This window comes from Barbus barbus, assembly GCF_936440315.1.
Source record: "Barbus barbus genome assembly, chromosome: 31".
Taxonomy (NCBI): domain Eukaryota; kingdom Metazoa; phylum Chordata; class Actinopteri; order Cypriniformes; family Cyprinidae; genus Barbus; species Barbus barbus.
Window position 1 is genome coordinate 5,640,447 of NC_136759.1, and position 27,898 is coordinate 5,668,344.

The 27,898-nt window shown below is 38.6% G+C and overlaps 1 protein-coding gene across 5 annotated transcripts in view; it reads right to left on the reverse strand.

The window, feature by feature from the left end:
* Positions 1 to 15,285: 15,285 nt before the first annotated feature.
* Positions 15,286 to 27,898, reverse strand: part of LOC306851583 (roundabout homolog 2-like) — a 194,717-nt gene continuing 182,104 nt past the window's right edge. For all 5 annotated transcript variants that reach the window (XM_079387938.1, XM_079387936.1, XM_079387937.1 and 2 more), the window contains 8 exons: positions 27,182 to 27,341; positions 25,936 to 26,199; positions 24,678 to 24,886; positions 20,490 to 20,675; positions 19,752 to 19,910; positions 19,056 to 19,310; positions 17,806 to 18,000; positions 15,286 to 17,655 (listed from right to left, as the gene is read on the reverse strand). In XM_079387938.1, the coding sequence (XP_079244064.1) occupies positions 17,654 to 17,655; positions 17,806 to 18,000; positions 19,056 to 19,310; positions 19,752 to 19,910; positions 20,490 to 20,675; positions 24,678 to 24,886; positions 25,936 to 26,199; positions 27,182 to 27,341 (1,430 nt within the window). In that variant the 3' untranslated portion in view covers positions 15,286 to 17,653. The remainder of the gene's footprint in view (positions 17,656 to 17,805; positions 18,001 to 19,055; positions 19,311 to 19,751; positions 19,911 to 20,489; positions 20,676 to 24,677; positions 24,887 to 25,935; positions 26,200 to 27,181; positions 27,342 to 27,898) is intronic.

A 27,898-nucleotide genomic window follows, 5' to 3' on the forward strand; every position in this document is an offset into this window, starting at 1 on the left:
AAGATTCCATCAAAAATATCTTAATTTGTGTTCCGAAGATGAACAGAGGTCTCACGGGTTTGAAACGACATGAGGGTGAGTAATTAATGACAGAATTTTGGGGTGAACTATCCCTTTAAGTTGTGGTAATATATCTGCTGAATTTCTTTTTAGAGTGTTCCTTCTTTAATTCCTTCATACCACCATTCCCCCAGTCCTTCATCTCATTCCATTTCTTTCTTTTCCCTCCCTTATTCCTTCACATCCTTTTCCTTCTACAGCATGTGTCTCCTGATAAGACGAGAACTTAAAATAATAACTCATCACCCTGGAAAATTTCTCAGGACTTTGTAGACGAATTTGTCGAATTCAATTAAACCGATGCCCGACTTTTCTCCAATCATCTTTCTCTCAACTGTAGTGCTGGTCCTCCCTCGAGTCTCACAGCTAGCAAACTGCAGTTTTTTTTAATAACTCCATTTTAATAAGTCCTTCCAGTGCTCAGCTCAGCAGAACTCACTCCATTCGTGCTCAGACCTTACAATTAACCTGGACAAACTTCACCTCTCCTTCCCACAGTCGGTCCTGCACATCTTACAGGCTGACGTAACCTCAGCCGTCCCATCAGCCAATGAGTCACGGCCAGCTTTTCATCAACTTTATTATTAGTTTTCACCAATTACATTATAAGGCTCCATCGCATAGTCAGGAAGATGCTCAGTCAAATTTATGCAACTATCTCCCTGCCAAAAGCGCTGGAACGAGCCAAATCGAAGGCGACCGACTGGAAGTAAATGTGTGAAGCAATCAACAGTTGCTGACAAAGACGTTCTGCTCTATCTTAAAGGAGTATGAATGGATGAATTATGCATCAAGATGTCTCTATAAACCAATGATTAAAAAAAATGACATGCCAAGAAGATAAATGGCATGATTCCTCACAGACCTGCGATGCCACATGGTAACGGTTTCAGACTGAACCTATTACATTAATTTGCAAAAACAGCTAAATGTTGCATTAAAAAAAAAAAAAAATCATGGAACCATTTCATCTCAAAAGAGGAGTTGCACAGGAACAATCCTTCATGCATTTGCTCGTTCTTTGATTCATCCATCTCTCCAGCACAATCATTGCTAGCATTAAAAGTGAAGCAATTTCTAAGCTACAACCTTCACTAAATGCAAAAACAGGTCTCTCGTTGGTGAGGATGCTTTAACAAACATAGGGCAAAAATGGTTTAAACATTTCTGGGAAATCAACCAATGAAAGTTTTTTTTTGTAATCAAATGTTACCAACGAATGACTATCTTTGCACAGTAAGTTAAACTGACAACTGTCTCGTTATTAACCCTGCATATTTACCAGATGCATATGATTTTACTCTTCAGATGAAATATGTTTTTTTGAAAAACGACTGTAGCTGATACAACCATCACTTCTAGTGCTGTGAAGCGCTACGAAACTTAACATCAAATGAGAACTCATAAACCCACGTGTGACAGTTGGGCAAAAGTATTGTTTATGGTTTAAAAATGGTTTAAAAAAAAGTGTAAAATATTAGTTTCCCATTGTTTTCACTTTATGTGAATAAATCGTTGTGGTAAAAATCTTCATTTGAGTTTATCTGAAGAAAGTAAGTAATATTCATCTGGGACAGCATGACGGTGAGTAAATTTCGTACCCTTTATAGGTAGGAAAATGTTTTTTATCTAAAAAAAACCCTTTGAAATGAAACAAAGCCACAACATCCAATTCATTCAAAAACTAAACTTTTTAAATCACTTTGTTTTGTTAAGAGCTCCACAGTCACAGACTTGAACTGACAATTACCAAGCTGAAACACCACGATGATTGACCGTGTCCAAACAGCGTTTGAAGAAGTCCGTGAACACACACTTGTGTAGTTAAATGACCTGCTGAACAGACACACAGCGATTGCAGCATGATGAATGATGAAGACAGGGGTGAACGGCCAGGAGAGGCTTGTGAAAGCGAAGTGACACGACTGAGATATCTCTCGCTATTAGCCTGTCGCTCCTTTTAATTCATCCCTTAAGAAAAACTTTCCCTGTACCTTGAACCAAAAACAGAACGTGAAAACATTTGGAGGGCACATTCTCAAACTCTACCCTTGTCTAAAGCATTTCGACATACTGTGCGCAGTTCACCTCGGTATGTTGTTTTTACAGAGACAAAACCTCACACTACCAGCGGCTCTCATCACGAACGACGCCACAAACAAGGGGCTCCCCTCTGGTGGTCTTTGCCTGTTTATATTCATTGCCTGCTGATTAAGTGTTCTCTTCACTGCCGCCATCAATGCATTGAACGCCACTTCATGCCCTTCACGTAGAGGTAATTAGTTAAGGCTGTCTCCTATCATACCTACTGACAGCAGCTGGGAATCTGCAGACGGCAGTAAAGCTCAAGGTTCTGTTCGAGGCTTGTATTATTGATCTGCACCCCGTCTCCTTTTACCAGTTTAATGACCCCTTGATTTTCAGCAGAAAGGGTAATACAATATTGAAATGTCAGATGATTAATGCCGTTGTTCTTTTGTCTGGTGAGGGTCTTGTTGGGGAAGGTGACAAATTTCTTGCCCTTTTCACTTTTTGGTCTGGTGGCGCACCGGGGTAGCCTGATCCATCGGAGAGAGGGAAATACAGGGCGAAGGAACAGAAGAGCACACAGGGGGTGGGTTGGCTTGTTCTGGTTCTAGTGTCAGGGAATAGATTGGATAAATCCATCCTCATTAAGTTGATGGGAAGAAGTAGAGCGATGCTACCTGGTGAGTGTGCATGCATGCATTTGGGCAACAAGCTCTTATAAATGTGCTGTGTGTGTAAACTAATCATTTAAAATATACACTTTGAAGACATCTATTAAATGTGTGTAATACAAGAATGCACGTTAATAGTTCTAGTTTCATATTCAGTGCATAGAAAAACTGAGAAATAAGGCCAGATGGGTGGAGTATGTATTTCTATAGCATTTCACACATGGATCTTAGCTTGTATGTGCAGCAGGGATGCTAATCCAAGATCAAGATCAGGGTTACATCAGTAGCTCCACTGCAACAATTACAGTCTTACGCTCTCAAAAAAGACAACAGCAGGTTGTCAGGAGATTATCTTCTGATGATCTCAACATGTTCTGATGTTAAACATTTCAAACAGCATTCAATGGCAATGAATAAAAAAAGTCATATTTCTTAGCAGCCATGAAAATATATAAAAAATATTATATAATCATCTCAAAAATATTACATTTTGTTCATATTTGTTTGGGCTATTTTATGCAAGATATATTATAACGTATTGCAACAGTTAAAAATAAATACTTTAGGTATTATAGATAAACTCTATATGCTAAATATCACATAACACATTGCTTACTGTAAATCAGACTTTCCTTCTAACAGCATGACTTAAATCATGACATGCACTCCCTTCTGGGACGCTAAAATGCTAATTGCAGCTAAAACTGTATCCACACACACTGTGCATGCAAAATACTGTGCATAAACTCATAAATCCATAGACTGTCTGCATACCTTACTCCTTAGACAATTCCTCTGGCATCCATCCTCCAACTCCACCTTTACTTCTGTAATTAATTAGGTCTGGGTAGTGCTGAGCCGAGTCTAGTGTCAGTATTCCAAGAAAATGCAGTTTACCTTTATTAACATGAAAGATTATATGACCATATTAAATTGTAAAATTGTATACGGTGTCCCCAAAAAATATATGGACATTTTAAAAAAATCTGTGATCATTCAAAAACATGATTAACCAACAAGCAAATGCTACATTGCTAACAGCAGCTAAACATTATGTCTAAACAAAGGTTTTATCAGGAACCCCTTCGCTGGCATCACCTAAATATTAATGAATATAAATTGAATACATATTCACATACTATAAACATCAATCAATTTTGAGTCATATTTCATGTCCCATTCCCGACCTAGCAAAACTGAACACAGCTGACAGAACCCGGTAATACTGATACATCACACTGTTGAGAGTTTAGCATTATCAGCAAACATCATATTCATAGAGGGTCACAGTTTTTAACATCAATATTTAGTTTCCGGCAAAGAAAAACAATTGTATAATGTGTAAATATTGTCGTAGGGACCTATACATTGACCATATTTATTCTCACAGTTGTGTTATCAGCATACATGCCTCTCGTTTGTGTTTTTTAATTAGGAACCGCAGCGTTCAGACGCAATACAGATAATCTCCTTTTGGTCTGAGATGGGGGGGAAGTCGAGCATGAAAGTAATTGGTGAGTGGAACGCAAATTGGATGGTAACGTGATGTGGTTTCTATCCCTCCGAGGCAGAATATGCACATCCAATAGAACAATGCTGTTCTCTGCACATTTCCAAACGTTTTATTCCTCACACACGTACACATTTATGATCAAATGCTTAGCAGGCTTAGTGATAAAATCCCACGTGAAGGGGTTATTACCCACAAATAACATTAAACACAATGGCTTTGTGTAAGGGGAGGGATTTATGATTGTTTTACAATGCAGTATGACAAATGTATGTTCTGTCACCAGTCTGAATGAAATAAAGATTAAGTGGCTGCAGGGCATTAAAAAGCTTCATGATAATGTGTGTTGGGAAATACAGATAAAATCTGAAATGTGAAATATGTTGCCTTCATTTACTTGTTTTTTTCAAAGCGCTTTATGAGCAACACCAAAATGGGATTGCAACATGTTTGGGAAAAATGCAAACTGATAAAAAGGCAATTTACTTGTATTCAAGTCAAATAAATGATTACATAACTGCTTTCCCACAGAGACTAGTTGTAAACATTGCACAATATATATATATATATATATATATAAAAAAAAAAAGCTTTCCATGGATAATAAAAATTTAAAATGGGGGGAGATATCATTATGAAATAAATGTTTTTCTCTAATACACAATGGCCACAATTAACGGCACCCTTTTATTGAATAATTTTTGAAACCTCCATTTGCCAGTTTAACAGCTCTAAATTTCTCCTATAATGCCTGATGCGGTTAAAGAACACCTGACAGGAGATCAGAGACCATTCCTTCATCCAGAATCACTCCAGATCCTTCAGAGTCACAGCTCCATGACGGTGCTTCTTCTCTTCAGTTCACCTCACTCATTTTCTACAGGGTTCAGGTCAGAAGACTGGAATGGCCAGCAGAAGCTTGGTTTTGTGCCCAGTGACCCATTTTTGTGTTGTTTTTGAGGTTTGTGTTTGGATTATTGCTCGGTTGGAAGACCCAAACATGGCCCATTATAAGATTTCTAACAGAGTCAGTCACTTATTGATTTTTTATCTGTTGGTATTTGATAGAATCCATGATGCCATGTGTCTAAACAAGATGTCTGGAGATATCATATAACTGAATATGCTAGTTTGTTTTTGGATGAGCTAGGAGAATTTTTCTTGAAACCCTCCCAAACAACAAAGTGGTGATGTAGGTGCTTTCTGACTCTCCTTCTCACCATGCATTAAGACAATATAGACACACGTCCTCTTCCAGGCAGTTTCGTAACATGTTCTGTTGATTGGAAATTCTTAATTATTGCCCTGATGGTGGAAATGGGGATTTTCACTGCTCAAGCTCTTTTCTTAAAGCCATTTCACTAATTTGTGAAGCTCAATTATCTTTTGCTGCACATCAGAAATATAGTCTTTGGTTTTTCTCATTGTGATGGATGATTAAGGGAATATGGGCTTTGTTTTCCCTCCTATCCCTCCTATTTATCTGGAAATATAAACAGGAAACCATGGCTGGATAGTTTCATGTTCATAATTACCCTGGAGTGCTCAAAACTGTGAATATGAATGGGAATATACTTCAGAGATACTTTACTCAAGAATTTCTAAGGGTGCCAATAATTGTGTCCAAAGTGTATTTGAGAAAAACATTACATAATGATATTTCCCCCCATTTTAAATTCTTATTATCCAATGAAAGGTTAGATTTTTGTGAATTCTTTAAATAAAAGCTAAAAAAGATTAACAATGCAGATTGTTTTAATTTTCACAGCCTTCTTTGATCATATTTATCAAGGGTGCCGATATTTTTGGCCATGACTGTGTGTATGTATGTATATATATATATATATATATATGGCTGTATACCTTGCTCATTTGGCAAATATCACATTAATCCTGCAACTCCATCCTAAATTCTATGTGATATTAGTAATTTTCAATACTATTTAGGGCAGATAGCGTGGCTAGTATGCACATTGGGACGCAGGGCATGTTTATTTCCATACTGAATTAGGTCTGGGAAATGTACAGACATGTCCATTCTCATTCGTGTACCCCTGTATAGAGTAAAGCAAGCCAAAACATTATCTTTCATGACAAAAAATGATTTATAAGAACACTTAAATATGAAATAATATCTACAGTGAAACTAAAAAAGTATTTGTACACTTAATGTATGAGATTCAATGACATCTGAGATGAAAATGCAGCAGATTAAAGTGCTATATAGAAATGTTAGTGTCTACGTTGGTTTCATACATTTCTTAAAAACATGTATTTTGTTGCACAACAACAACAACTAAAGATTTGGAACAACAGGATAAGTAAATTATGACAATTTTCATAAGATGACACTCAAATTGTTCATTCAAAACGGTGCAAAATCTTTTGATTCAACTGACCTGTCACTTTTTGGCCCCAAGGAAAACATGCGACTCAGATGTTTGTGTTTATAACTGAAATAGCCTACTAAATGAAAAGTGTTGCCTACAGAGTTATGACTCATTGTTTAAAATAGCCTACTGCACATCTGCAGATGGAATAATCGCGTAGAGACTAGAAGTGCGTCAACAAAATATCGCACTGTTATGGATTTATGAACGCAATTTCAAGCTGATTGCATTTCATCCCCATTTAACCCTCTCAGAAGAGTGTTTTGTACACAGACGCGTTGTGCCCCTGAGGAACGACGTTCTCAGTTACTTGCTCAACATCTGATGGGTTCCACATTACACAGGTGGATGTGTCAACACTTGAACAGATTGTGAGATTAAATGAAGGAAATTGAGAGGTGAGAGTGGAAGGATACAGCGCAAAACGAATATTTCTTCTCTTCTCTATCCCCCTTTCCCTCTTTCTTAATGTGTCGCCATGTCTTTGTGTTAATTTGCTGCTTCAGTGAGACGCTACATCGAAAGCGCCATGTCTAATAACTTCAGCCGCCTTCACGCAAAAAGCACATCAGAGTCTCACGCTCAGGTGCCACTCAAATTATTAAAAATAACCTCCACTAGCATGCGTCCCTAAATCAGAGAATTTACCAGACACGCAAGACAGGGTCTAACGGGTAAAATTGATGCGAGAGATGTCTTGTTGCTCTCCTTTCAACTTCCAGGTTGTGTTGCTCACGTTGACATTTTCCTGAAATCACGACACAAGTGAAAGGATGACTTTAGATACAGTAAACTCTTCAATGTCACATTTTTTACCTCAAGTTCTTGAGAATTGGATGAGAAATGAATCAGCTGTGAAATGACGCTGGTTTGCCTCCGCTAGCCTTATGATTTATTTAAGAATTAATGCCTTTCAGCTAGGTCAGAGTTTTGAAAGAAACTTATAATAGGCAGTGGTGGAAAGAGTACTGAAAAAATATACTCAAGTAAAAGTACCACTGCCTTCCAAAAAATGTAGTGCGAGTAGAGTAAAAGTTGGCCAAAAAACTACTTGAGTAAAAGAGTAGCCTATTTAAAAGTACTCATGAGTATTGAGCAGGGAGTACTGAGCTGTGGATTCTACCCCGTCATTAACACTGTACACTGCAATTTATACATTTAAGAAACGTTGTACATTCTGTAATTCACAATATCTTGTTTGTCATAATGAATGAAGAATATCTATCATCCAGCAGTTTTAATTTTTACTGCCAACTCTTTAAAACACAATCAAAATAGCACGGAAACAGTATTCGGTTGAAGAAAAGATGAAAGTTATTCTCAGTACAATCATCCCCATTTAAATCACAAAGTTTGAAAAACAGATTTAAAATCATGTGTAAGGCCACTGAGACAGCATGATGTTGTTGCATAAAATATTAATGTCTAGAATAGTGCAAATACAAACACCATTAGAAACTCATAGTTCAGCATCACACACCATGATATGGGTTCAAATGAGAGCCCATTTCTTTCAAAAACGCTGCCAGTTTTAGCGTTTTGCAATAAAGAATAACTAAACTTGATCATTTATTTTACAATTTTAACAAATGCACATTGTTCTAGAAGGATGGCATCATGCCACACCTTTTATACATTTACTCGAATTGCTATGTTGATAAAACTATTTGTAAGAAAAAATGCATTAAATAGCAAAGTATTTCTGGGGAAACTTTTTCAAAAGAAACACAAAGGCACGTCTCTTTGCTGAGCCGCAGAGATCTCGGCGAATCAGTAGAATCCACAACTCAATGGAACAAAAAGCGTTGAAAATTGTTTATGCGCGAGTGCACTTGCTAAATTAAGGCGGATTGTAGGCTATAAAATGGATTTAAGAAAACGTTTATTAATGAGCTGCAGTTTTATTACATCACGCGCTGACAAATTTCTAATTGTTTTACAGTGTTTCCAACACACTTTTTCACAGCGCGCACATCACACGCTCAAACTCATCAAAAGTCAACAAGTTCAATAAGCAGGAACGACTTATCCAAGTGACTGCAGCAGAACGCACGCGAGAGAGACGAGGCAGCGCAGTCAGTGGGAATTTACCGAACGTGGCACTTGCGGGAGTTAACACTGAATGCAATACCCGCAACCTCACAAATTTCATGCCGTGTAGATAGGCAAGCATACAAAACATTTAGTAAGCAGAAATCCGAAATGTACCTTAACATATCAGAGGAAGATGCGACTGAATTGATGCGTGAAGAATGCACTACCAGCAGCCATGATAAACAGCACAGCAGTTGGCGTTTAAAGTTTTCTATGCACAATTTGATTTGACGAAAGTCACGAGACCGATTACTATGTCTCTATCCAATCACATTACTGGATAAGAAATAAAATTACAATAAGCATGCAACAACCACAGACGGAGGAAAATATAGAGGAGTAAAAGTACCAATACATCACTTAAAATGTACTCAAGTAAAAGTACACAATTATTAAACTACTCAAAAAAGTACAATTACTGATAAAAACGTCTCGGGTTACTTATGTAACCCTGGTTCGCTGAAGGGAACGAGACGCTGCGTCGAAAGCGCTAGGGGAATGTCTTCAGCGTGACCGCGCTCTGAACCAGAGTGTAATCTGTCCAATGGATGGGCAAGATGTCATAGGCGGGTGACGTCACCGACCGGGAAGCATAAAATCACGAGCCGGCGTTAACTACTTAATTACTGTAACTTGAGTATTTGTAATTCGTTACTTCACACCCCTGATAATAGGCTAATTTCTCCAATAGCACAATTTGTCTGAACCGTCATAAATACCTTGTAAACAAAACTATGTTTGACCTGTATTTATCATTAAAATTTTAATAATGATAAACATGTTAATGTTTTGCTGACGCGCACGTGTTGCTCCTCGACCAAATACGGCTTCACGTCTACTAAGTATGTTTTATGAAGCCGGACTTGCTATCAAGCTAGCATTAGTTTCCGACACGATAAAAAGAAAAAAAGAAACAAATTGATAATTGCGACTTTTTGTCTCACTAAGATATAAAATTATAAAGTCAGAATTGTGGAATATAAACTTTCAATTGCGAGAAATAGCCTAATGTCAGGTTTGAGAGTTATAAACTTGCAATTCTGACATTTGTCTCTCAATTGCTCTGCACTCGGATAGGCTAGATGTCACAGTAGAGAAAAAAAGACGATCGCTACTTCCATTTCATGCCGACTTGAATGTTTTGCTGAAGCGCTTCTAAGTATGTTTTACATAGCCGGACTTGCTATCAAGCTTGAAGCTTGTTTTCCGACACGAAAAAAACTAAGAAAGGAGAAATGAATTGATAATTGCGACTTTTTGTCTCATCATTCTGACTTTATAACTTGCAATTGAAAATGTATATCTCACAATTCTGAGATAAAGTCAGAATCGTGGGATATAAACGCTCAATTGCGAGAAATAATGTCGGAGTTGAGAGAGATAAACTTGCAATTCTGACACTTTTTTTCTCACAATAGCGAGTTTATATCTCGCAATTCTGACTTTTTTCTCACAATAGCGAGTTTATATCTTGCAATTCTGACTTTTTGACTGAATTGAGACTTGCAATTACTCGAAATCCCTTACGTAATATATATATATAGCAATTAAAACTACATTGTGTACTTTAAGACCCAGTCTTTTCTTTTGACTCCTGTTCTGAGGTAATATGCATATGCAGATTGCTGAAAGTGAAATGAACGTGATCTGTCATATCACCAAAGTTTGCGAGATGGATCTTCTACTCTTTCATCAGCACACCACCATAAAAGTCATTCAAGGATGACATTTGAATGTCAATAAACATCTGTCGATTATTATTGTGAACAAATACAGAAGGTATTTGGAACACAGGGGCGACTCAATATGACATTTGCTTCACCAAACATGTTTGTTTGCAAATGTGCATGTCATTAAAGCTTAGCAAACAGGCGCAATTAATATGTGTGTATGTTTATGTGTTATATTGTGTGCATCGACGTGTCTGAACGTTTAGTATTTGGCTGGAAACTCTAATGCTCTGTATACTAGAGGTTAGGTTAATACATTTGTTCACAAATACCAATATATTAAATTTGAAATTTATTAAAGAAATAATCTCTCATAATTTTCACCCTCATGTAATTCCAATGCTTGACTTTTTCTATTAAACAAAATGTACAAATTGTTTCTTTTTATAAAAGCTGCAAAAATCACAATAAAAAGCACCATTAAAGAACCGTAAAGGTATAATGTGTGCACTAAATTCCAAGCAAGAAAATCATTTTAATTGTTTAAAATATAGATTAATTGAACAAATGGTTTATTCCAGGTACTATAAATCTTGGACCACCAAAAATAGGAATACTTAGCAAACAAGAAACACTTAGGAATACTTAGCAAAATAATGTTTTTCAGTGAATAGAGGTCAGGGTTTGTTTTAAACCCACTGCAAATATGACATTGTCCATCAAATATTTCTAAAAAATCATGCACCTGTCCTCTCCTATTATATTTATGATTCCGTTACATACCGCAATATCATCCTTTCCTAATTCAATGCTTAATTGTGAAAAACTGTGAGCAATTTGATATAGCTTGATGTTTTATAATTATCAATCACCATGAGTATGCACATAAATCATTTTTAACAGCATAATGCAAAAGGACCATCACCCCCCGCATTGTCCTTTTGCTGCTTCTTTTTTTCTGCTTCATTGTTACCCTTTAATTAATAAATTAATTAATGAACCAATGACTCGTGGGTGTGGGCGGTGCCTCCCACTGTGTGACTGAGCACACATCGTTAATCAGGGCCATTCCCATTAACCGGGTCAAGCAGGGTCATGCTCAAACAATTACAGCTTGATTAAGAGATGTTCATCAGCAAATCCCACCTGAAGACAAACCACGACTCGGACCAAACCAGTCTCCGAAACCTCCCAACAGGTGGATGTGCTGGTGGATTCAGAGAGTGAGGTTTGCAGAAATGATTTTCTTTTTGAGACTTGGTTGAAAAGATGTTCTCAATCTGAAGATAATGTCACAGCCGCCCTGAGACTGGTCTTCTGGTTCCTTTGGGCTGACAAAAGGAAAAGCTGCAGCAAGGGTTCATGGGTAATTACAGCACTCCTTCAGCTAACCGTAGGAAGGATAGCTTATAAAGACAGCAATGAGAGCTTAGTGCCGCAGACTCTATGAAAAGATGGTAAAGCTGCAAGATAAGAGGAAAAACAAGACCTTGGAGTCAAAAGTGAAATGAATAGAGAAGACCTCATTTGAATTTATCTGCTTTCCAACAAAAGGAAGAACTGACCAACGTGGGAAGCATAAATGTGTTTTTAATTAATTTACACAGATTGGATCTTTCTGAAGTACCGATGACATGGTGCATTGAAATGTGCTGTATGCATAAGCAGTGTAGTGCTGCTCAGTACTGTTTATTCAAAAAGCATTTATTAAACAAAATAAATATTGAATGAACTCTACTCACCCATAGTAGGGGTTGAAATAAGACGCCTGTCAGGCTTGATGCAAGTTCCACATGCAGTGACAGATACACTAAAAAAGGTGTAGAAACCATTTTCATTGAGAAATTGCTTGTAAATTTGGTAACACTTTAGAATAAAGTTAATTAGATAACAACATTAGTCAACGTGAACTAAGAATGAACAATACTTCATTTATTAATCATAGGTAATGTTAATTTCAGCATTTACTAATGCATTATTTAAATCTCAAGTTGTGTTTGTTAACATTAGTTAATGCACTATGAACTAATAATGAACGACTGTATCATTGTTTGTTCATGTTAGTTAATACATTAACTAATGTTAACAAATGACACCTTATTGTAAAGCGTTACTGTAGATTTTTACAATTATTTACAAAGAAACATACTCCAATAATTTAACCCCCCACCACTTTTTTTTTTTTTTTTTTTTTACAACTTTGAGACATCACTTTTCTTTTTTTAAAGCATTTTTACAGTGTACACAAACACATTCTATTCAGTAAATCATATGATTTGCATATGACTTAGCATTTACATTTATATTGATGTAAGCATTTGGCGAACACTTTTATCCAAAGTGACATGTATTACTTTGAAGATATACAGTTTTGTCACCCATGGGTTCCCTGAATCGAACCCATGACCTTGGTGTTGCTAGCATCATGACCAGTTGTTTGAGCTACAGGAATATTCAATGTGGGTTCTTTTCTGTGTAGATTAGCACCATTTGGATGTTAATATGTATAAATAAGAGTTTATGATGAATTTTTGTACTAATTGTCAATATTTAAAAAAAAAAAAATAAAATAATGTATGCAGTAGAAATGCAATAAAGCTGTGGTCACACTCTGTTTTAAGTTACTTTAGACTCAACATAACACTGAAAACTCAAGAGATCAGTCCAGTCTGTTATATTTACATCCTCTGGTCAAATGTCTTTGTTCGATGTGAATTCACAGGTCTGAATTCATGCACCTAAAAAAAACCAACAACAACATTCGCACAGTTAGTGTTAGTGTTCACATCCTTTAATAAGGACCATAAATGAATGGAAATGAATGCAGTACAAAGTCTAGTGCCAAATCAACAATGCCAGTTGCAGTCAGAAACAGGCCTAAACGCTGTATAGGTGCTTTTCATTTTATAAAACCATAAATATAAACATATTACAAGACAGAAACTCAAACCAAAAGTTTAAAAAGAGAATAATTACTTTGTCTTGACATCCAATCCAGTGAAATAGCAGTTTCAGCAGAACCAGAGGAGATAGATATGGGTCATTGCGCTGCGGTTGACAGTAATCAAAGACAGGAATTAGTTTCCCAGTTAAATGATAAGAAGAGAGGACCATTAACAGTGAGGAAGTGACAAAACGGGGGTTGATGAGGAAGAGGGACTCAAAGCGTGCCCGCGAGAGAAAAGGGATGGGGGTGAAATGCTAATTTTCGGTGTCTGTTCCGAGCAGCTGGCTTTGGTATGGATGACATGAATGATGAATTGTGCTGTACTGGTACCACCAGCCTCTCTGCTTCCATTCCTCATTACTGTGTGTGAGCGAGAATACAAAGAGAAGGGGGGGAAAACAGCAACAGCAGCCAGGGATGTTTCCTTTAATTAACCCACATACCAGCACATCTCCAACAACTACAAATGGCAACACACACTCGTGTATTTATCTGCTGCAGTCGTGGGTTCAAATGCAGCACAGGCACAATGAAATCAAACACTAAACGTCTCATGCTCCATACACACAATTAAAAGTCAATAGTCAAGCGTGAGCTCATCTTATCGCTATGAGTACCAGCGATAAAACTGTGCAGACGGCGTGTTAATATTGCAACTGCAGAAGGCAATCATTTCCCCAAATAAATGGGGAAAAAGGGGGAAATGCGTTTAGGCGAAGCAGGTGAAAAATGAGAAGGAAAAAGCCATGAAATTGGGAGAGAGAGGAAAAGTTGCTTTGCTGGCGAAATAAAAGGGATAGTCATTATTTTTCCTTGCAGGCTTACAGGACGCAGCAGTGTGTGTGTGTGTGTGTGTGTGTGTGTAGTTTACTCAAAGGGTCCGAATAAATGAAAACAAGCCGGGTTATGGGATAAACACAAACAGTAATTTTTCAGTGAACACAACAGCTCTGTACTACACAAGTCTGTCTCTTTTTCTCTCGGTTCAGTCCATTTTTCCTTTATGGTCTGAATCCAAGCAGTACCCATGAAAGAATATAAACTACACTCTGGAAAATAAAGGTTCTTTACTGACATCAATGGTTCCATTAAGAACCTTTATCATCAGTGGAACCTTATGGATACATATGGAACTATTAAATTGTTCTTCAGGCCCCGAGTAAACTGAGTAAATGACTCAGTTTTAGATCTTTGATAAGGTACTTTTAGATTTACTTTAGGCTAAATGTAATCTGTTTTTAACAACTTCCTGTACTGATATGACATTTGACATCTGTCTTACATCTTTACCATACAGGAAACAGCACGTTCTTGTACCCCAAAAATGAAGTCTAGTCAGCTGAATGTCAGGTTTGGATGAGTTGCATTAAGAATTTAGTGGATTTGGCAGGATGGATTGGTCATTTGTAATCTCATTCATCTCATTCTGAACTGCTTCAAAGACACATTTATCTGTCTGAACATCTCTAGGTAAGTACTCTGAATGTGCCAAAAAGAGAATTATGAATAATTATGAAATCCTTGAAAGTTTTTTTTTCCCCATGCACATATAGAAGAAAATTCTAGCTATTTCATTCAAAAACTCAGTTTTCATTGTACATAATCAACATTTCTGTAAAAACATGTATAGTACAGATGGAAAGGGGAGCAGAATAAGAGCATGTGCCATTAAAAAAAAACAGTATGTGTCCCATCTCTGGAGTGGGTTGATGACTTTTGTCGTCGTTTCTGTATTTATCATCCTTTTGTAGCCTTTCTGTTGAGAGAGCAGCAGGAGGTTGCGCATACAAATTATAAAAAAATATCTGAGCGTCTCAAATTCAGCCGATTCAGCCCGTGAAAACAAAGCCTCGGTGTGAAACGCGGTAAGCAAGTGTGCAGGAAATCGAGGAGAAGGACGCCATAGACCTTGATGCATTTTTCACAATATACCTTTATTATCTTAATAAATACAAAAAAACAACAACACTGTGATGTTTAAAGAAACAAGTATTAAAAAAGACACTAAAATGCATTAGACATTAGAAATATCAATATTAATTTTGGTATGTTCTGTAAGTGACATCTTTGTCTTATGGACATTTAGTGTACCGGCACGTTTTCAGATGGAAGAGAAAGGAATGGAAATCCACTGTTGACAGGGCCAAAAAAGGAAGAGAGAGCATAGCAATCCATCAGGTACAAGGGGTGGAGAAACGTTTCAATAGCGAACATGGAATGAACTCTCTTACGTGAGGATGCATATGAATATATACATTTATATACACCCACATCAACACCACCGATATAGATGTAAAATCACCTGAGATACTCGTTCGCACCTCATTATTCCAAACAGCTGGACACTAGCGTTGAAATTATGTGAATTTTGAGAGAAAGACATGGGACGGCACGTCAGCCCGGTTTGGGAGAGCTCTTCTCAATAACGTTGTACAAAACCGAAGAAGGAAATAACGAAAGAAAACAGTCATTTCACCAGTTACTCCTGAAGATTACACAGTAAAAAATATCCTTTGAGCAGCCTTTTGTACATTTTGTTTTTATAATATATTTATATATTTCATCAAGCAAAAAGAACCAACTGGACTGTTCGGTAAACGTACTGTATGTATGGGCCAAAGACAGTGGAAACGTTTTCTGGAGGTCTGACTGGCGTTGTACAGCACACACCAAGGACATGAAAAAATCATATGACCACTATGCCTTACCGATCGTGTGAGAGATATTGCCGTATTTTTGCAAAGTCAAATGCATAATGTTATTGGCTTTAGCTCGATAGTCATTTTGAGACGTCAACGTGATTACAGGACGACTGTCTGAATCAAGATACCAATGAATGTGGATTTATTTATGGATATTAGTGATTCAGTGCCCTGCATAGGTAAAGTAGAACTTGGAAACAAGGCTTTGGGACATTGTCAGAAATACAAAAAAAAATAAGATACATTAAGTGCTCAACAAAAATGGTAAATTAAGTTACCTGAATTGATTCTCCACTTGTAATTTGAGACGTATGCAGAATCTCAAGACAAGCATGGGAATTGACGTCTACAAGACCTCTAGAGTAAGGCAGAAGCCTTACGGGAAGGCAGGGGTATTGTAGTCTTGTTCATATGGCTTTTAAATTACTCACTTTTCAAGTGCTTGTCATCAAATTTTAAGTGGAGATCAAAAAATTAAAAAGTCCAATTGAACTCTATGCCCAAAAGTTGGTGTCGATTCATTTTGCTATGCTCAGATGTACCAAATTAAAGACTAAACGCAAAACAAAAGCAAGCGGCAAAAAAGTGAGCAGGGGAAGAGGCAAAGTTGGTACCTGTAGTCCAGTGTAGTTCAAAGATCTGGCCTAAATATGTTCCAATTGGACCAAGTGGACTAGATTGTGTAATAATTAATTAGTAGGGGCAGCTGGACGTGTTGAAAATAGAACCACCTCGGATAAATTTCCCTGCAAACAGTTCCCCAACCCAACTGTGACTATTTCCAGCACGGAGAGGGTCCGGTTCCTCTCTCAGGAACCCCACTGCCGAAAGTTCGTAACTCATTTCGTCAGAATTGTAAGTCTTTCCACCAGCATAGATGCAGGCATATCTTAATATATCTCTGTACACGGTTATATATTTTCTTATCTCTAGTTACAGTACAGAAACTCCCCTTCACATTTCCTTTCCTCCAATTCTTCATGTCAGCAGGAGCTATGGTTTTGTGCTTATCACCAAAATTGCAGTGCAAAAGAAAATAATTAATTATAATAATTATTATAATGACAACAATTAATTCATGAGAAGTATTAACAAATGATGGATGACAACATAATTTCTATGGCACCACAGCCCATCAATTCACATATCGTACAAACGACCAACAGCGTAAGAGGGAGGAGAGCGCAGAAACAGAACTCGGCTTGCATAGCAATGCAATAACAATAATGTCATTTTCAATCTCCCATGTCAAGAATATATTTACAGGAAACCTCGATTTCCTTTTCGCAAGTTCACCAAAGCTGGGCGACTCAGGTCTCAGGCCTTCCATCATTTTTTTTTTTTTTTGTCCTCAACATTTTTCTTTTTTCTGTGAATGAATAGTTTAAGGAGGAAGGTGAGGGATGTTGCGAATCTTGTGGGTTGCATGTCCATCTTTACATCACATTTACAGTTTGTCCTTTTCATATTTTTTCTTCTTTTTTTTTTTTCTTCTGACGCTTCACGAGTCCATTGCACCAAGCAGGTGAGGCATTTCCAGAACAGATAAAGGCATTCTTCAGTTTCCATCAAAAAGGCTCACTCTGAAAACAATACAAAGAGAACATGCCAGTCAGTCAGTTCTTTATACAGCTCAAGAAAAGGTAAACCATCAACACTTGACCAGGGAACTTTTAAACCATCAAGGTTCCAAACTTAGTAAAGTTGCACCAGAATAACCTGCTCAGACTTACATAACTCTCCAGAGTACTGCGCGTTGGTCCCCATGTAGCTGCTTTCGCCCTGCTCCGCGGTGGAGCGCTGGTGCTGTCCCCTTGTCCCTTCACCTTTACGAGGACCCGTTGACCCTTTAGAGGAGGCTGTTCCAGAAGAGCTGTGGCCCCCGGGAGATGGGAATGACGGTTTGTTGTATGGCAATATGGCCTCTTCTGAAAACATACAAATATCCAAATCCATACATTTAGTGGCAAATAAATCTTTTTTAGGTATTCCAGTCTGGAACATGTCCATGATTGGTTTCTTTCTGACTAACACTTAGGTGACCAACTCGTGCCAGCTTTGACCAAACCCTACTCATTAGCAATATGCTCCAATGGCTAAACGAATCTCCACACCGAAGTTTAAGATGAAAATTAAGACATACGAGACCAAACCATACGGCTTGCCCAACCCACATCTCCGTCTGTGTCGCGCCAGATCCAGGCCTGGTTCTTTATGCTTCATTTGGGATGGAAACCCAGAATGGTGGATCCTAATGATCAGACAGGCACAGATGGAGCTCGGCTTCATTGCAGCGTGTGTGTATACAGTGAAAAATGAGGGCTGGAACGATTAGGGTACATCTGTGCAACTAAGTGTGCCTCCTGTCTGCTGGTTCCTGGAGAAGGCCGGTGTTGGCCATGGAAGAGCTCACTAAGAGGGGGAGACAAGGCAATCTGTTTGCTCCAGCTTGGCCTCCTTACAGCAAGGACCGTAAATGAATGCAAGGGTCCACAGCTGGCGCTGTCAAACATCTGCCTCTGATGACCACGATAGCAAGATAATATTTTACAGACCTGCTCTGCTGAATTAAGAGCATGTTTACTGTGCCAGGCTGAATAACTCATGTGGACATATAAGATCAGGTTCAGGTCTTTCATGAAAACATATTTCACCATCAAGTTAAAACACCAAAAAAATGCATTTCTGATGTCCATTAACCTGCTAAAGACCAGACTGGTTAGAGCTGGTTTGGAGCTGGACTAGTTGGTAAACCATTCAAATTCTGGAAGCTGGTTAACCATGGAGTTCAGTGGTGTCCATTCCTGTTCTTTGAGAGACTGGCTAACCAAGAATCCCTTGCTGGACAAGTTACTAACTAACTAGTATCATTTGCTTGGAACCAGTATTCAAAACACTGCTTCTAATGTAGTTTCTCCTTTATGAGTCAATTTAAAATATCAACATATCATCAGAACTCAAGGTAAGCCATCAATCGTCCTACCTGAAACAGGGCCATTTTTCTGTCCTCTTCTGCTCTCCTCTCCTCTCTCTATGGATCCCAGTCTGTCCTGGGCTTGTTGGTGGCGCTCCAGTGAGGTTCGGGCCTGCCGGTCCAAGGAACTCTTCATCTCCTCCAGGCCCATCATGGGTTGCCTCTCCAAGGAGGAAGCCTTGCGGTCAGAGGGGTTGGGCATGTTCCTTGCCCCCTGGACACGAGCTGTCTGGCAGGGTGGAGGCTCTGGTGGTGGAGGCAGATCTGGGAAAGAAGCAGGAAGGGCCACTTGAATTCAAACAATAGGTACAGCATTTGCATTTATGTACATTGAGCATTTATCATCATTTGACAATAGGTGTCTTTTGTATCTACATAAATGCCCTCAAAAGGGTAATATTGATTTGATTCTGTTTGATAAATGATTATAATGGCTTGGATATTAGCTATTGCTACATGCATTTGCTTATGACCCCATCTGTCTCCTTTAACCAGTGCTGACTTCCACATTAATTCAATAAAACATACAAGAGAGATCTGCCATCTGCTGTAAACCGGGTTTTGGCCATCAAATGTGGTCTAAACCATTGCATACGTAATTAAAATATAGGTATTGTTTTTGGTTTTGTCTTCATGGATTAAATTGATCTAAACTGAACCAGGCTTTGGAATTATCTTTTCAGTAAAAACTGGACTAAACCTTACCATCAGCGCTAGCATCGCGGCGGTGCGGGGCAGTGCCAGTGCCTTTGTGTTTGCGGGTGGGCCTTGCTGCCCGCTGGTGACCCAGACTATGTGTGCCCACCGTGCTTCCATCTGTGGAGAATGGGCTAGCAGGACGAGGTCTATGATGTAGACCTTTATCTGCAGGGAGCAAAGAGAGAATCTTGTTTAGCCCATAATGCTACCGAAACACTACTTGCAGAGGTGATAAACGAATCTTAAAAGGAAAGCATGACAGGATGCTCAGGTGGAGGGCGGATAGCTTGTTAGTTTGATTCAGAATCAATCAATACATTTCATTTCTATTGCAAAGCGTGTTCGAGAAAAGGTTAAGATTGTGGAAATGGTTTTATGAAGATCATTAAGATCATCATCAGAGTCAGAAAGAGGCATGAAGTCAAACCTGAAGTGTATAATAAAAGAATCTTAAGACAGCAGTGTCTTATCTGTTTCCAGTTAATTCATTCGCTTACAGTATAAACTGAATCACTTCACTGAAAGCTCAAGACCAAAACCCTGCTAAGTGACAACAGTCGTCGCCAAAATCCACAAAGCAAAATCCATAAAGATGTTAGTATTTGCACCATGCTGCTTCACCAGGAGTTCACCAGCATAAAATCAGAAAGCAGAAAAGAAGCATCATTCTGTTAAGAGTGAGCCATATTGTAGTCAGCAAACACCAGACTTCCAGACTCGAATTCCTGTTTCCTCTAAACCGACCTCTCTTGCTCAGGCTAGTGCCGTCCAGACGGTAACCAGCCTTGTCTGCGGCCGCCACCAGTGCTCGTGCAAAGCTGCAATGGGTGAAGAGTGAGCCGTCAGAGGAGCTGCCGGCACTAGACCTTCTGCTGGAGAAGTTTCTGTCATCATCTTCTGAAGCCGAGCCCCAACCGTTCACCATGGAGCCTGGAGGGGAGCGTCCGTAACGGTGTTAGATTGACCAGGTTTGCTAGTTTTATAGTCCAGAAAAACAGGACGTACTCTGGTTTTACTTTATTAATATTTAAATGCTAATAAATTATTGATGCCTTTATAAAGGCAAAAGGCAAGCTAAATTTATCAGAATATTATAATGGGGCTTTGGTGTGTGCTGGAAATGATAATTCTCTTATCTGAAAAAAGATGTGTTCTATAGCGCAGGTGAGCTATGTTTGATAAGAGATGAGTCAGCCACCATCATAATATTAGGTAATTAGGTAAACTAATAACCAAAACAAAATGACTGTTTGAAAAACATTAAAATCCAAGACAAAACAAAGAAGCAAAACACCAAAGGCACACACAAAAAAGAAAACCAACAAACAACAACAAAATCACATCAAACAAAAAATTCAAAACAAAAAAGCAAAACACCCAGGCACACAAAAGTACAGAAAAACAAGCAAGCAAACAAACAAACAAACAAAAGACTAAAAACTAAATTAAAGACAACAAAAACATGAGACAAAATGAAAAAAAGAAGCAAACAACAACAACAAAAATACACAAAGGCTTGAGTCAATGAATAACTGTTACAATACATGCATAATTTATTAACTAAAACATTAATGTTAATAATTTTTGTTTCACTAATCCAAGCTGTTAGGTTTTTTTTCCCCTTCAGTAATGTATCCTACTTCCATCCTCCATATAATATTACACCCGCCACCTGACTACACATCACAACCTCACTTCCTTTTGATTGCTCTGATAGGAAGGAACGCACGCACCTGCGCATGGCCTGAGGTATAGCAGCTGATATCGCACACGGAAACACGCAGCATGATCAAAGCAACCACACGGCTACGTGCTGTTCTTCTTCTTTGGCACTTGTCAGATTTATGGCATGTATTTTTTTGATTGATGGCAACCCGGTACAAACATCCTCAGGGAAGCCGATGTGAGATGGCACGACTATTGTTTAATGATCCAAGAAGAAAGTTAAGAGGGTTACAGTGGTTACTGTAGCCTGGGTAATATATCTGGTTTCAAGATCTAACATTGAGCTAATTAAGTTTTGGTGACAGATTTATTACATGTATTGTTATAGTGTCAATGATAAAATACTTTTTATCCCAGCTTAATATGCAGAAAAAAGTAAAATCACCCAAAAGAATAAGCACTGCAGTAAAGTAATCCTTACACCTTAAATATGCAGCTTTAAAAAATTATTCATTACCTCTAATAAAATATAGTTAATTAATACATAATGAATTATTATTATTTTCATTATTATTATGGAAAATCTGTAACGCTGTATACATAGTGTAACGTGCTAGCATATAACCCCCCCCCCAAAAAAAACAAAAACACATCATATTATAATACCTGCAAACATAACAAAAAATTTCAAACCGCCAACATAAATTTAGTTTGTTTCTCTTGTCTACAAGAGAAAAGAAGAATAGGATGCACACCAAAAAAATAAAAAAATAAATAAAACCCACCTTCCTAGCAGTCTTTTCCTTTTAATTTCCTCAGAAACTGCATATGGCTTTGTTTCGCTAAAAAAAAGTTAAGTCCCTCGAGACTGTCTCTCAGCAAAGCAAGACTGCATATAATGAATTGGATGTGCTGGCAGAGACAGAGGCGGGTACAGAGCTCCACATCAGAGAGGACAGCTCCTGCAGAATACCTGCACTACGCCTCAGTGCCTCCTGCCTCGTGCCTCCTCCAGAGACGACATCCTCTCTAACAACCAGCCACCTAAAACAGATCCCCGAAAATACCACGCTTTCACTCTTCACCATATAATAATGCTGGCAGCTGCAAAACAATAACAATTCTCCGGCCAACATAACTTTTGGATCACGTTCGCAAACCCAAATGTTTTTATACAGCGTGGCTTACCATGAACTGAACTTCCCACAAATTGTTGCTAATTTGGAGTTGGCAGTCACGAACGGCAATGTTTGAAGCTAGAATACTGTAGCTGCTATAAATATAAGGCTGATACAAAAATCGGACATTTTATGGATTCAATAACGGCTATTTTTGACACCATTGAAGCATCTTTCCATTCCGATAATCCACTAATATTCACGGCTCGACTAAATAGAGCTATGCAGGACTGTAAAACTCATCCAACACCTTGCTGCCACTAAAGCTGATTTACACTGCCCTGAACCCTCATCTGCATATCATTAAGTGCCGTAATCATTCCCCTTGACGAGTAGGCGGAGACACCCGCCTCAGGACACGTGACCTCAGTCGGTGCAAGGGTTTATGGGAGCAAAGTGGAGCAGGACAGTGAGCTCACTGCTCACATTACAACTCCCATAAAACACCCTCACTGTTTCACAAACTCATGGATAGTATATGCGATAAATAATGAAACACGATAAAGAAAAATGTTCCAGCGATCTTTATTTCACCTTAACTAAGCTGCCCAAAAGAAACGGTTGTTAAAACTGTTTTATTCTCTTCAGAAAGGACAAATCTCTGCCTCTGGGTCTGGCAGTAACCCAGCACTAGTGTAGTGTCAGTTTGGTGCTACTGTGGGCAAAAACAAAGGACACTGGTGGAAGAAAGCAGTGAAAGGAAGCCGTCGAGAGTCTTACAGGAGGACACAGCCACCACTGAACAGCACTTGCTTTGTGTTTCTCCAGATATTTCAGTCCAGAGAGATGTCAGAGACGACCAATGCTACAGCGTTCAGGGGAAAATGCACCTCAGAGGTCCAGTCCAGTAAAAAAAAACTCAATGTTTCTATCTTTCTATCTATCTATCTATCTATCTATCTATCTATCTATCTATCTATCTATCTATCTATCTATCTATCTATCTGTCTGTCTGTCTGTCTGTCTGTCTGTCTGTCTGTCTGTCTGTCTGTCTGTCTGTCTGTCTGTCTGTCTGTCTGTCTGTCTGTCTGTCTGTCTATGCACCCATGATAATGCATACAAGTGCAATGATAATGAATACATCTCTGCCTGATTAGAGGAACACCACTGGCCCATTTTGCCTCAGTCCTGTGGTAAATTGGAGAACAGAGGACTTTTAGATTCTAACCCCACAATGTCATACCCTTCACGTGTCCCCTATGACAGACGGCCCATAAAATCCTTTCAATAAGTTGTAAAATGGAAATGGTGCCTCCTGTCTTCAATGGGGAAATGGAGCCATGAACGTGAGATTTTTTCAAAATCTTCATTGGAAAATGAAGGCAATGTGCTTGAGTATTTCGTTCTAATAATAATACTACACATATACGTGAATATATTACACACTACCATGCAATGGTTTTGGTCTGGTAAGATTTGTTAATGTTTTAGAAAGTAGTCTCATATGCTCACCAAGGCTTTAATTGATCAATAATACAGTAAAAGAAGTAATATTGTGAATTATTATTACTATTTTTTTAGGTTTAGTCCAGTTTTACTGAACAATGCTCATTTACCATGCGGTACACATGTGAATAAACCATGACCGGTTCCCATATAAACATCAACAGTACAATCTCAAAGTGCCCGCTGGACTGAAATATGCTGCTTTTAGATTAGAGATCAGTACCTATGTTTTATTGTCTTATCTTTACGCCACACATGCTGTTGAATTGTAATTTGATATGCGAGTAGATCATATCGTTTGGTGTCTCTGACCAAATGGACTGCATTTTAATTAACTTTTCAAATAAAAAAAATATATTGAATTTTGTCTCTACCGTCCATGCTGGGTTCAAACTGAGTCCTGAAATGATTTCACAGAGATAGAAATCCTTGATAACGAGGATGTCGGATGAGATAATGAGCAAATGAAATGACCACCCCTGCACTGAAAGAACAATCTGGACCGGACATCTAACTGTGCACCCAACTGAATAGTTCAAAGGTTTAGATAAGGGCTTTATGCTCTTTTTGAAGAACTTTAGAATGTTCCTTCAAAGTAGAAGTTCATATAAATGAGAAATTAATCACAAAAATTTACGCTTACCCGTAACAGAGCTGTCCAAGTTGTCCATGCTGGAGCCTGGCGTGTGTTCCATGCCCCTAATTGGCGGTGACATCTCATATCCCTCGTCCTCCTCCTCATCGTCATCTTCGTCAGGAAGGTCTGTCTCAATATCAGACACTAGGGTGCTGGAGATATAACCCACGGGCGGTGCTGGGGCCTGGGGCGGGTATGGCCCACTTTGCATGTGCCTACGGAGAATTCAAGAAGTCAAACATGAATATACCACGCTTTTTTGCATAACCAAACAAGAGCTTCAAGGTTTGTCAGAAGGAGACAAAGGGTGTCAATGAGCAACAAGCCTAAACAAAAGAGAAATGCGTGGGGTGTGCTGTCTGTCAGGCGAAATGTGGTATTCCTAGAACATTCATTGTCATCTCTCCGATGAATTGGGACAATTCGGCTAATTCAGTAGCGCCATGGTTTGCATGCTAACACAATGACCTACTAATTGCAGCTTGAAGAGGATACAATGGCAACCACCACAGGCATGTCTTTGCTGCGGCTGTCACCCACTAGACAGCTAGGTTTGATGACAGCCCTACTGTGTGTCTATATATATATATATATATATATGTGTGTATCGGTGTGTGTTTGTGCAGTGCTGCTGCTGCTTTGATGCGGTCTGTGCTAGGATTTGGATATAATTATGGGCTCTTCCCAGTCGTCACAAATGTTCTATGAGCAACATACTCATTATGGTGGTAACATGACATCTTCCTCCTGACAAGTAGAGGCCGTTTCCTCACAGTGCTGACTGTAATAAGCAGAAGTTGGTTTCTCTTGGAAAGACAGGTTGAAGCATGGCTTTAGCATGGGGGCTTTATAAGAATGCGTTATGCAGTCTGGGTGGAACGACTATCAGTTTTTTCATATTTAATTCAGCTATATCGACCTTTTTCATTTAAATCATGCTTTTGTTGAAAATGACTAACAAATGTTGGGCAAAAAAACACCTTTTTATTCAGTTTAATTTAGTTTGTGTGGGTAAAAAGGAAGCCAGTTAAGTAAAAAAACAACAACAAAAAACAGCTCTTTGAATCTTCAGTGTTAAATAGTCATTTTTATATTTTACAATTGCATTTATTGCCTCTAGTGAAGAGGTGCTCAAACTTTTTACTACAATGGGGCAAAAAGCAAACTTAGAATGTAAGTGTTGCATTATACCCAAGTATAAACTGTCCATTTAAAAAAAATAAAAAAAAATTCCCTCAAATTATCCAGTGTATCAAGATCTTACCAAGTCTGTTTAGCCATGTCCAACTGGTAAGCACGGGTTAGTTCATCTAGGTGGGCTTGGAGCATGGGCTGTATTTCTTCATGTGGGGATGGGCTCAGTGTGGCTGTGGACTGCTTGCCAAAGGAAACTGCTGCAGGGGAGGAGGCCACACCTCTTATGGGAGGAGTGGGCACCCGTTCTTCCTCTTCCTCCAGCTCATCCTCTAAACCCTGATGGAGGTATGTCTGCACGGGCAAGGGTGGGCCCCAACCATCACTATCATATCTGAAACAGTTCAGAGCATAGAAATAAAATGAAAATAGACCACAGACAGGTCCCTGTGGCACCCCATGAACAGTTGCGTTAGGCAAGAGAAAAAGGAATCTATTTTTTTTTTTAGAAATGTTAGCCTAGCCAACAGTTATGGATATACTGAGACTCAGGTTTAGCAACATAGTGGTATGATGTAAATCTTGGGTTAAATCAAGAGTGATTTTCTCAGCTTTACTTGTTCTTTAATACACGCTGATCTGGCAGAGTGGCTGCTTTTTCTTATTTCCCAGAACTGTGCTTATACATGCTGAAATAATACATGTCATAAAGCCAACGTTCATTAGAGGAATTTGTCAGTGCACATCCTGTAGGACATAACAGTTTTAATCTGAAGCCATTAAAGACAGTGGTGAGATTTACTGCATAGAAGACTACTTATTTGCCAGAGAGCCTATTAAGCCCGATGACTCTCCGAGATGGAAATTAACAGGGTTGAAAGGCAAGCACACCTCTCCGGCAGGGTATTTAATTTGTATCATCACCTTCATGTTTTCTTTTAACTGTACAGATGGGGCGACGCTGATGTCAGACAAGAGTGGAGTGCCGTTGTAGGTGAAAGTATATTAAAAGTTGCTGAGCATGAACAGTTTGTTAAACAGGGTTTTAATATTACATCTCATTTATTTATAACGGACAACAAATAAATCATTTAGTGCTAGTGGCTTGATTAACTCTCTAAGGAATAAATAGATACCATTAGCAGATTTATTGATATATATTAGCTAGCAAGAACAAGACTTTGAGTAATTTCTTACAAACATCTTGGCCGTTATTAATTTAAACCACCATTTTTATCACTTGATGGGAAAAATCCAATGCTTAATTGCGTGGATCATAATCTCTAGATATTTTAGATGTGACCATTGAATTTGCAGTATAGAGTGTCTCTATTACTTGTACTAAGTAGAGCTGAATGAGTGACTCTGAACCCTACCCTCCTCCGTCATGGTGCTCTGAGGCATAGTGGTCCATCTCTGTGCCTGGAAGAGGGTGGACAGGAGGGGGAGGGAGTGGAACATTAGCCCAGTTGGAGCCATTCATCTTGGTGGGCTTGGCGTTTGCTTTGGTCTTCTTTTTCTTTCCGCCTTTCCCACCTACAATTGCAAAAGTAAATCTGTTAAAGCCTGAATGCTGATCGATAATATGCGATTAGCCAATTTCCATGTTTTCACCTTAAAAAGAAAATCGATTTATTCCCCACATGACATGTGCTTGAAATTCTCTATGCTAAGTGAAGGCAATTGCAATGCCACTGTCAAACGCAATTGCTTGAATGTTAGAATGTACAACTCCAACTGCTTTCAAAATTTTCCTAAGCCAACACAGCCATAAAAGCAATCTCAAGGCTGCGTGGTGAAAGAAACATTTTGCACCATGTCAATGACTCAAAGACTGAAGACTAAAAAAAAAATACTGAAACAAAAACCTTTGACCTCCTTTTAACTATGATTGCTATTTATGCAACTTGCTGGAATAACTTTGCTTACAACTCTGGTTCTACTCTATGAATGTGCACTTTTCTTTACTCTAAGAAAAAGTTTTGGGAAAGAAACAGAACGTGTCAAAGAGGGAAAGAAAATGTTGCATCCACAAGCTCCCTGGACAAAAGATTTGGCAAATCACACACTTGCCCAAGAACTAGTACGAAGGA